Here is an 11,954-nt window from a genome sequence, read left to right as displayed (position 1 = left end):
AAATTCAAGCAGAGGCATATGTTCTAATGAATTGCTTACTGCCCTTTCGAGTCTAAATTCAGTCCAAAGTCACTATAATTGCAAATAATCCAAAGTTTAGGAAAAAAATCCTTAAGTTTGTAATACGCTATCAGACAGCAGCACCTTTTTAAGAAGTGTAAAACAGTAGAAAAGTTGGTGAAATAGCATTTAAGATATCTTGTAGAAACACAAAAAAGAAACATAAATATGATTTTGTTTTGGAAGTTAAATATGCTGGTGGCAATGATTTCTGAAAGGGTGAAATTAAATCCTGATAAAGATTAAAAAACCGGAAAATTCAGATCTGATTACACGTAATCTCAATTCCTTCCCCTGTTTTTCTTATTTGGCAACAGAACAGAGATGGTAAACGTGTCAAAGACCTAGTATCCAAAATTACTGCCCTAATAAAAATTTGCTGGGACACCGCAAATATTTGCTGGGGCACAGTCCTCTGTACTGGTATGGTACGGCGGGCAGTAAAGCTCTGCTATTTACTGCGGTCTCTCAGCTCTACTCGCAATTCAAGCGGCAGCAGAACACCAACAGTTGGAGAGCTTCAGTCCTGTATTTACACATTATTTATCTGAGTAAGAAAGTCCTCATACTCTCTTAAAATGTGGTCTCCCATTAGGCTCAGTAAACTGAGAACTCTAGAGAAGACACTAGAGAATGTAAACTCAGGTATAAACATTTTATGGAATTTAAACTTCTTTCAGCAGGTCTGGCCTGAAAAGGCTTCAGAACTTTCCTCAGATGTCACAGATCAGCTGCAGTCCTATGGAGCTCAGTAACAAAAATACATACAACTATTTACAGATTGTTAACCTTGATTTTTTTTTTTTAATATGAAGTTATAAAAGCTATACCAGAAACTAACCTGGTTAACCCCACTGATTATAAGGATATCCACTGCTTTAGTATATTCTTAACAGTATAAAAATATGCAACTAATTCCTACCAATAAAACTATTAGTAACTGAATTTGCGGTAGATTAAAAACGACCTTTGCTGCTAAGGGGTTTTAGATTAACAGCACTATATCAACTGGAAAGAGGATGTAATTCAGTTTCCTCCAGGTCAGATATTTCCATTTTTCATCAGTGTCAATTAGAAACTGTAAATACAAGTTGCCAATAGTTACTCAGTATCGAACAGAAATACTTACTTTATTACTTGAAGAACTGGACTTAAGGGTCTGCTGTCTCTAAGCCAAGATATAAAAGATCGTGTCCTTTCTGAAGGGAGCGTATCTACCTCAGGAAGCTGTGTCTGGTTGAAGGTAATTGAAAGAAGTAAATCTTATTATCAAAACTTTTTGAAAAAATAGATCCTGATAGTCATAACATGACCCAAGCCACAATTTTAAGAAACTACTAACCATGGATTACATATACACATTTTTTCTTCAGCTTAAAGTACACAGTAATTTCTGTTCTGTAGGAAGCAGTACATCTTTAAGTTAAACTGCCTTTTCAGTGAAAAAGATTTTAGAAAGCAAGCTCATTTAGAAAGTCATCTTTTCAAAATGCTGCTTTTGCAGTTTTCTTGCCTTTATCTTCCCCTGCCAATCAAGCTCCTACATGTTGCATTTCGCATCGCTAAAAAGATAAACAAAACATGAAGAAGTGAAATTTGCACTATAAGCAAATTTCAGGCCAAGCATTATACTGAACTATTTGGTTGGGGAATGAGCTAAAAAATAGAATTAAAAACACCTGGAGCCATTCACCAAGCTAAATATACCAACTCTTTGGCTGATATAACCTTTTAAGACAGTTAATACGACATAAAATAATTGATTACAGATTGAAAAGTATTTCCATTGCTACCTTTGTAATAAATGAATGGAAGGCATACTTCAAAAGCAAAGATAACTTTTGTGTATGTTTTTTTTTTCTAATTTTCATTATAATAAATGCTATATAACCATTGGGGGAAAAAAGTTATCATCCTTCCTTTATCCAAGTTCTTCCTGAAAACGCTGTCAACTAATACTTACCACCAGCTGGCCAGAGGGCATAGTTTGAAATTGCTAAACCGAGCAAAATACAAAACTCTGAACAAGCAGAGTACAGAGTACAATTTTAGAGTAGTCTTAAAGCTCACCACTCTTACCCTGTTCTTATAATTACCACCTGTCACTTTTCCCCTTCATACTATGCAAGCTTTCTAAGCAGGAAATATCTTCCTATGTGTTTCTACAGTGACTAACACATTTTTGGTACTACCTGAATATAACCATTCAATTCTGAACTTTTCTAGGGTGTCTTAAAAGGGTCCATCCTTATGCGCCACCTGTTGACGTTTTGGAATCACTACCCACTGAAAAGGGGTCTTTAACTGGTGTTCCGTTTCACACACGACTGTAGGAACAGGTTATAACAAAAACCCCTCCACCCAGAGTCTCTGATGTTCTAATAGCTAGAAGTGTGGGTTTTTTATTGTTTTGTTGTTTTTTTAATATTGACTCAAGGCTTGGAAGATGAGCCAAACTTAATCTTTACTTACAGGGCTATCATGTCATAACATAGACTTGGTATCTTACACCAGGTTTGGAGAACACAAGGCTTCTAAAAATCATTATATCAATAAAATAGCTCAAATTCTAACAACATGTCTGAAAAGAAAATGTTTGTATTAATTCTATGAAATTCCATCCTATTCCTGTGAGCCCAAATGTATTTCCATAAAAGCAGTAATGGTGTAGAAAAATATTTTGGCATTCCACGAATGCCAAAATTTCGTGTTTGCATTCTTTCCTTGGAAGCATTTGACAACTTCTGTCTGTCTCCTATGAAGTTGGCAAGAGGTTAGAAGGTACCCAACAAATCCCCCTATTTCATAGTTACATAACAAAAAACCGAAATGCAGAAAAAAGATTAAATATAGATTCCAAGTGTAAGCACTATACAGCACAGCTCATTAAAACGCCTACCATTTTCTGTGGTACTGACGCATAGTTTGGGTATCCAAGGACATCTTTTATGAAGTTGTTATCACAGTTTTTTCCAATCCAAATGTAAAAAATCTGTAAGATGTCAGAACCAATTTTAGTAAAGGCCTTGCAGTTTTAGAGAGAGAGACAAGCGGTGACGTAATTTGAGTAATACCAGAATAATACCTTTCATGCAAATGAATCACTTGAGAGCTCCGGTTGCAATTCACACATACATCTCTATATTTATTATTTGCATTTACATATTAATACGTCGGTAGCATTTGGAATAAGATCATTAAATGTCAAAAAATGTAGTTAGAATGCAAAAACTGAAACAATGAGGATTCAGGACACACACATATTGGAACAGTTAATGCACTAACTTCCCATGTTACCTCCTAAAATGAAAAACCTAAAATTTTATTAAGTCACACCACTGTGTCAGTTACCCCACACTGACTTCCCAACCTAAACAAGTCATGTAAAGCATAAGCTATGAAAACATTATAGTAATTACTTCAGACATCTGGAGACAGAAGCTCGTTTGACATTCACACTCAACCCCAGAACTCCTACAAAGTTTAAAGCACTTCTAGAGTGCCACTAGCATAGCATGATGTTTTATCACACTATTCAAGTAGCATAATGCTTTATCCAATGAAGTGTGTTTTGATCTAATTTCTACAAATACCTTAAACTGTATCTACAGATTTTGTTCACTCCCCACAATTCCCTCACTCTTGCAACTCTTACATCACACAAGCCACAAATCAAAAAAACACACTTAATTTTTGTGAGTAACTGAGAAGGTTCCTGCATCAACAGGAAGCGTTTTGTTAGAGAGACTACAGTACATACAGTTTAATAACCATTAAGAGGAATTTTGGAAAATGGAAATCCATTATTTCCAGGAAAAAAAAAAACCCAAACCAACCCAACAACTTGATACAAACTCTTGGTGTGCTCTGATCAGTCTAGCATGACAAAAATTGACCTTTGAAGCCTTAATATGCAACCTCAAGATACTCCTCTGATTAAAATATGAAAGCCTTTCACTGGAACACAGATAACTGCCAGGTTACCTGGAATGCTGATTCACTACACTTATTGTTGAGAGCTAATTGCTTTTAATAATTCAGCATACATCGCTTTTTTTTTTTTTTTTAAGAAGGAATGCATGAAACTGGTAACTTACTGAACCACAATCCATAAGAAAAGCTCCTTCTCTTGTCAACTTCTCTGCAGACAACTTCTGAAGAGGTGGCTGAGGAACAACTCTGTCATTTACATGTATTGTACCCTGTAACAAAAAACGATACTCAGTAACACTAGAACATAAGTAAATCCCACTTTTTATCTTAACCAGGTAAAATAAAACAAAAAACTGTTAACCTCTAGCAAAATTTTGCTGAGTCTCACGTAACTGTCATGTAAAGCCTAAAATGATTACATACAAACAATTCTAGAATGTTACTTAACCTAAATGCTACTTTATTACTTAAAGAATAACACAAGTTCATTTGTGTATGTAACATTTCTCATGCTAGACATGCCAAACTTTCAACAGAATTCTAGTGCTTACACTTAAATTTTCTACAACCAACCTCAGATTGTTTCATTGCGTTCAACTTCACTAGAAATGCTGCAAGAAGAGAGAAGCATCAAATTCTGCTCCCTATAGGGTAGGAGTAGGGTTCACTATTTTACTGCATTTAAGTAACAGAAAGTTCCTTGATTTAACATCCTGCCTGAAGTGATATGTAGGTTTGTCCACAAAGCACTCTGATCTGGTTAAACAACCTGGCTATTAGCAATGACATTCTGTCAGCATTCTGCAAATAATGTATGGAAAAAGTAGTCTGGAGACTAAGCCCATCTCCACATGGTAAGAGATCATTAGAAAAATCACTATTTTAAAAATTCCATATTATAATGCAATAGGTTAGAAGCTTTTTGGGATTTATACATAATAATGAAAATCAAGCTACTGAATTCCACTTGGGAAAGTTCCAGACCTTCTTCAATGCTCTCACGAATCAAGTGGTAAGAGAAAAGAAAACCATCAAAAACATTTTAAAATGTTTTCTAAAGAAACAAGAAATTTAAGAACAGCCTCTGTCTCAAATACTTTAAACTGAAGTTCTACTAAGTAGCAGATTAGCATTGTTATGATTTAAGAAGTGGTTTGTCAGTTAATTTCAGTAGGTCAAATAAGCCCTTTTTTCTGTATTATTCTGCTAGAAATAACTGATCTGAAATCCTTTGCTAATAAAACTGGACCTCCCAAAGACACTGCTGGTTCTTTACAGCACTCACACACTGAATACAGTGTTTCAGCCTAAGTTCCACAAAACACTTAATAAGGTTAGTTGAGGAAGCTGGCTTCTCAAATACAGGTGTGGGTGGCAGGGAGAGGGGAACAGAAGTATAAAAAGACTAACTGATCAATTCCATGGAAAAACAGTGAGTTTAGACTCACAAATATGAGTTTATGCAGTACCTTAAAGGAAACTTTGAGACTAGAAATAGCTCACAGGTTGTGCTGAACAATACCACCTGCCAGAGAAACTACTCAAGTTACCATATAATCTTGTATGACACTTAAAAACAAACTCCTACATATACTCTTCAAAAGCTAGTGACTAACAAGCTCATGAAAACTTACCTAAGAAACCACAACTTATTTTTGCAATTACAACTAACTTTGACCTTAAATAAAATCCATCTTACTTCTTACTATTAAAAAAAAAAGCATCCATTTCCTAGGCTACCTCTAAAAGGTAAACTAATAAAAGCTAGTCTCACACATGAAGTACTTCCTCATTCTGATCGTGACCATCCAGAAGTAGAATTCTGTTTCATCCACATCAGTCTGAGAAACCACTGGAAGCTTGTTATTGCAGGCAACTGTATCTGGTTTGAGTATACAAAACTTGGAATCCTCTACCAAATCTAATTCATCCATTTCCCCCAGACAGTTCTAAAACATAAAACCACACTGGAGAAGTTTCCAATGCCAATAATCTCCTCTGCTTTCTTCGTATAACAGAAAAGCATGGAATTATCATGGTCACTGAAACAAGGTGAAGTAAAACCACAGTTCTGCTCATAATGTACTAGCAAATCAAGACTTGAAAATAAATCTTTTCTTCATTTTTATAACTTACGGAAACTGCTCCGTCTATATTATAACAACAACTTTAAATTTTTGCAACACAACATCAGGTTTAATAGTCCATTAAAACTAGAAAATGTTACAAAACAGGCTTCATACATTACCTCATCAATCAACTTGTCTATTCTGTACAAGTTGGGATGTATCATTTTCATCAAATGAACAAGAGGCTGGCTCTTCATCTGGCACATTGCATATACGCGATCATCCAAGCGTGTACTTGTGCCTGTTCTAAATGCTTTCTGTAAGAGAACAGTGTTACTCAAATGAATCCTGTATTTTGTCACATCTAAAGAGCGTATTTCAGATTTTTTGAAAGTGGCAAGCAAAGATGGCAAAGCTTTTGTAAAGAAATATATCTTATTATGACACATTAGAATCTTAATCAAATACAACTTGAATAAAATACCTTTAGAACTTAAACTGTTCTCCCTCCCTAATGATGACGGAGAATAAAAAAATTATCCCCCCATTGTGTGTAAAATTTGTATTGATGGAGCCAGCATTTCTTATTTCTATTCTGGACAGATGTTACTGGCCTGCAGAACTCACCAATGCAAGATATCACGGGAAGCTATGAGCCTAGCAGACTTCAAAAAAAGATACGTCTGTGGATAAGATTAACTTCCATTTTATATTAGAAGGGATTAAGTGTTGAAGAACAGCTTTGGAGGGGAATATACTTTCATGTTTTATAGCAGAAACTAGGTTCTCACAGGATAAAATTTATTTTGTAACTCTTGCCTACTGGATTTTTCAGATCTCCTTTAGAAGCAATCAATGTCAGAAGCAACATGATCACTGCTAGAAGCAATACAATGAAGTAAGCACCATATTATGATTCAGTGGAGAACATTCCTATAATCAAAGTTCATACGCACTTCTGCAAGAAAGCCAAGTACATTAGTCCTCTTCTCCTTGGCTGCCACAAGTATTTCGATCTTGGTTTCTCTATATCCCAGGCTTTTAAATTATTTTCTCAGCCACTCCTACTTCTGTCTTTTACACAGATCCTCTTGATAATAAATGGTCTGATTTTTCCCCACCACCAACTGCATTACTTATGCAAGTACCAAAGAAGTCCTAATCAGCTTATTAGAGACCAAAGTAATCACTAAGCCGAAGAAAATAAGTTATGATTGGATTTCTTACCAAACGTAAAGGTTTACTCATGATAAGAAAACAAAGAACTGTCAGACATGAAAATCTTTAAGCTATGAGATTTATTGATAACAAAACCCTGCAGTAAATTCTCTCCTTATTTTTAAGTTTGATGCTTGATAATACAAGGAAATTAAAAAAATGAAAAATTAGTAACTATTTCTATGTGAACTTTAAACTATCACTTCAGTTTCTGTAATAGATTTAATTTTATCTCCATAGAAACTCGTTTTTCTTCTTGGTACTTCAAAGTACAAAGTATATGCATTGAAAAATTTTTTTTCCTTCATAAAATAAAATTGAAGAAGTACTAGTAAGTGGCGTCCAACAATCTCTATGGGCAATACCAATTAGCTGCCAAAATCTGAGAAATGCTAGTTATTAGAATATACCTATATTATTTTCATTATTAAAAAAAGACAAAATAGAAACATTTCAAAACCAAGTAAACCAATAAACTGTTCAGGCATTAATCATTTAAAATAAGCTACCACAGTAATCTTTTGTGTGAAGTTCTGTAAGCTCAGAGAGGATAACCCAATTTTCATAATTTTAGAAGAGCACAGACATTGGTTGACCTAGAGCTGAAGAATTCCTCAGATGGAGCAATAAATTAAATATCAAACATTAATCCACTAGATTATACGTACCTGTTTGAGAAGGGCCAAAATATACAGTGGAAACAGCTTGAGGGAATTTGGTGCTACCAGCATGGACTGCTGCAGATTTGAGGCAGTTGACATGTATGCTGCCAAGGAGTCCACCACAGCATTAACTAAGGCATCTCTTGCATCCGAAAGACTAGATGAAACTGAGCGATCCACAGCTGTTGCATTAGAAGGACACAAGAAGTTACTAGAGTCGGCTAGAGGATACAAGAGCTAGAGTCATTAATTCCCTCGATTTTTGAAAATATTAGTTATGCTTTTGGGTGATATTAAGACTTTAAAAAAACAAAACAAAAAACCACCACACCTGCAGTCCTAACTTTTTAAAAGGAGTAAATAAGACAGACTGCCCATATAGAAACTCTCTATCATGATGCTTAAAAAATAGCATCCTGATCTCTGCTCCCTAGTTCCTACTCTAGAATGTAAAAAAACCTTTGAAGCTGTGATATATAAGAGAGTCTAAATATAAAGCCATTTTAAACCAGTAACTTCACTATTGCTGAAACTCTCTGCTGTCCTACCTCCAAGATAAGATTTGCAGCAGTTATTTTTGCCCCCCGCCCCCCTGAAATGTCTTCCATTATTTCAGTGGCATAATCATGATTAATGTAAACGAAGCTTAGTCCTCCTCTGCTGAGAAAGGGCTGCAAATCCTTTGATTGGAGGAAGCCACCTGCTGGACTGAATGCACATTTAAATAGTACTTCTGTATCTCGACTTATTTCTTCTAATTTATTTGACTATTAATGTACAACACAGCATGTACTAAAATGCTGCACAGAACCACACATGTTCAATGGCAGAGATCAGTCTATGAAACACCTACAAGTATGGGATAAGTAAGAATCCTCAAGCCAGCAACGACAGCGTAGAAAACTAATGCATATCTGGAAATACTGTTGTCAGAAGTTCCCTTTTAGTCTCAGCAACTCACTAAACTGAATCACTCTGATTCTTAAGTAACCCTAAAATGCTGAAGTTTGAGATAACAGCCATGATGACGATGATGATACAAAAATGAGAGAGTTGATCCAAGTGTCTTAAGATTCTCTGTCCTTTAGTAGACTCTAGAGAACAATGTAAGAAGGCTCCTTTTGTAAGATTAAAGTCAACTAAGTATTCAGCTAAGGAGTATTTCAGTTAATGGTTTTGGTCTAACTTTGATTTTGTCATCTTCTGTATTCTCAGGCTTCAGTGTGCTCCGCTCCAACCTTTTGCTACAATACCCATGCTTCATTCACTACTTCATTTAAATGGCTGGCAAAATTAAGAACATACAAAAAGATATTTGAATCTTCCTGGTCTGTACTCACCCATGTTTGCTAAGAGGCATACAACTGCTTGTACGTCTGCTCCTGCATATACATCAGCCAATGAACTTACTACAGGCAAGCAAAGTGTGTGCACTCGAATTCGACGTTCACCTAATAGCAACAAGTAGAAATCATTACGCAATATCTCCTGACAGAGGTATACAAATTCAGTCGTTACAGCATACCTCCTCTCATCTAAGATGCACTCATTTTGTAAAAACACACCAGTCAGGAAATTGCTGTAACGCTATCTCCCGTTCCTGTCTCAAACTGTTCAAATTCTGCAATGCTCAAAAGCATTCAACTCATGAATCAGCACAAGTTCCTAACACAAACTAGCTTGTAACATCCACAGTAAGCGTCCTGATCCTACAAATGAAGTGCATTGATTTCCACCCCAAAATTTTGTGGCATCTTCCACAGTAGAAAGTATTGCTATTCTTTATGGCCACCCCATGCACTAGCAACCTGCTCCAATCCATCACGGATCTGTGATTTTGGAGAAAGAGTGGGCCAAACATGCTTATAACAACGGTATGCTAAGAAAAGGAATCTTGCTGAATCAACTCTCTGTAAGGTGGAGATAAATGACATTGTGCCATGAAAATAGAGTTTATAAATATTTACATTATGTGATTAAACGCCCAAGTAGGCTCACTAGCTTTGACAAGATTCTCTTAGGGCAGAGAGAAGAAAAGTCTGGAATAACTATACAAAAACATTATGTTAGAAGAAGAAAGAAAAAACCCAGTAGCTGATCCACTTGAATTTATTTACCTTTGCTGGAAGTATACAAAAGAGCTGTTTGAAAACAAACCAAAGATGTGTCAGTCAGACTTTCCTCAATGGACATTTGTACTGCAAATCCAGCATCAGGATTGACATTGGCAAGGGATAATAAATCAGTAGACCGTACAAAAAAGTTCCCATGAAAAGTGTGTATTGAAAGACCTAGAAGCAGATCAGATAATTCAGAGCGAGGTTAAAACAGTGTGAAAAACTCCTGTTAATAATTAATACCCACAGCCCTCAAGCTATGTTTAAGAAAACAGTAAAAATACTTATTCTATCATGCAGAATCAATTATGTGAACCATTAGACATTTCAGCACAATCCTGTAGAATTCATGTTCAATTCTGAACACTCCAAACTGAATGATTCCCTTACACTACACGTCAACTTAGCTGAAGTGAGATGGCACCATGCTAAGTAAAAAACAAAACAAAAAGCCAAATGGCAAAAGCTAATGTAACTTACATAAAGGCAGCAACTATCTTACTCTTCAGTGAAAGAGAAATAACCTGAAACCTAACCTTGCTAAAAGACTAAACGCATTCAAAATGAGAACTAATGTATTTACACCAAGTTTTCCATATGAATCACTATTTTAAATGTACCTTTTGTACATCTTATACGCATAACAGCTTCAAATCCAATCTTTCTTGTAAGGTATCTTTTAAGGTCTTTTTGCAACTTTTCGGCCTGAGCAGGATTATGGCTATGATGGAAAGATGGATAGTAATAGATGCATCCAGCAGAATACTTGGAAATGCAAGCTGTGAAAGAAGAAAAGATAAGGTTAAGAGGTAAAACTAACATGAAGTCAGGACACACAAACTGAGCCCAACCTTCTGCAAGTCACACTTATGTTCATCTTTTTCTGGATATGACCCGCATCTGTAGGAGAACTGGCCCAGACTCAGGCCACTGGAGACAGTGATGAGTCACCCCAATACACAATTACCGAATTATACACTTACTGCACTAAGCATGCTACCGTTGGCATCTAAGACAGGAGTGTACATGGAAATATCGAATGGTGTAGAGGCACAATTAAGCGTGAGCGCAGAGACAAATCTTGGTTTAATACTGAATGATGAGAACCCTGTTCTACCCCTATGATTAAACATCATTAATTCCTTGCTGCCTGTTTCCTGCTCTTGAGCAGGAACATATCTTCTTGTATAGAACTGTGAAATCCCAGAATAAGTTGTCTGATGCCACCAATCCAATACTCCTGTTCTTTACTACTATTAACTTCAAAGTCAATTCCTTTGCAGTATTAGCTGCATTTATGAAAGTGCAAAAAGATTTACATGATTCAAGAATTCCTGGAGAAGCCTATACTTCCAAAGACAGACAAGAGGGTGGAAAGAGTGAATGCATACATTAGGTACTCCTTACCAAGAGAAGCTAGATCAGAATATTGTGAACTTAAGAGAAATAAATCCACAGCAGTCTGCTGGCCTGAGCAGTCCAGTGCCAACTTCTTATAAAAATCTGTTGCTGGACCAAGATGCTGGACCACCTTTGGTGAATAAATTACACAGGAAAAAGTTAAGACAATGATCGTGCTCTCTTAAGACTTCATGGAACAAAAGACACACTGTTCAGCAGCAAAGTGTCACAAGGAGGTTTCCCTTAAGCAATAATTTATAGGCATTGCCACCTGCACAAGTTATTTTCATTATGCTCCATATCCTTTTGGTTTGTATTTACAAAAGTTATGATCCTACTTTCAAGGAAGTTTATGTTGACATACAAATAAACATTCATGTAACTATGTAATACTTACTACATGCTGTAAACTACAAGGCCATAAAAATACTAAGAAATCATGTTTTAGGTCTACAATTTAATATATCCACCCTTTGGTTCAAAACCCGTGTTGG

At 35.9% G+C, this 11,954-nt stretch overlaps 1 protein-coding gene across 3 annotated transcripts in view; it reads right to left on the bottom strand.

Annotated features, from left to right (window-relative positions):
* Nucleotides 1-11,954, bottom strand: part of SEC24B (SEC24 homolog B, COPII coat complex component) — a 45,852-nt gene that overhangs the window by 951 nt on the left and 32,947 nt on the right. For all 3 annotated transcript variants that reach the window (XM_064450095.1, XM_064450096.1, XM_064450097.1), the window contains 9 exons: nt 11,467-11,590; nt 10,680-10,838; nt 10,060-10,233; nt 9,283-9,393; nt 7,949-8,124; nt 6,242-6,379; nt 4,158-4,262; nt 2,960-3,052; nt 1,190-1,293 (listed from right to left, as the gene is read on the bottom strand). In XM_064450095.1, coding sequence (XP_064306165.1) covers nt 1,190-1,293; nt 2,960-3,052; nt 4,158-4,262; nt 6,242-6,379; nt 7,949-8,124; nt 9,283-9,393; nt 10,060-10,233; nt 10,680-10,838; nt 11,467-11,590 — 1,184 coding nt within the window. The remainder of the gene's footprint in view (nt 1-1,189; nt 1,294-2,959; nt 3,053-4,157; nt 4,263-6,241; nt 6,380-7,948; nt 8,125-9,282; nt 9,394-10,059; nt 10,234-10,679; nt 10,839-11,466; nt 11,591-11,954) is intronic.

The sequence above is a fragment of the Phalacrocorax carbo genome, chromosome 4 (genome assembly GCF_963921805.1).
Source record: "Phalacrocorax carbo chromosome 4, bPhaCar2.1, whole genome shotgun sequence".
Taxonomy (NCBI): domain Eukaryota; kingdom Metazoa; phylum Chordata; class Aves; order Suliformes; family Phalacrocoracidae; genus Phalacrocorax; species Phalacrocorax carbo.
This window is presented reverse-complemented; position numbering and strand designations above follow the sequence as displayed.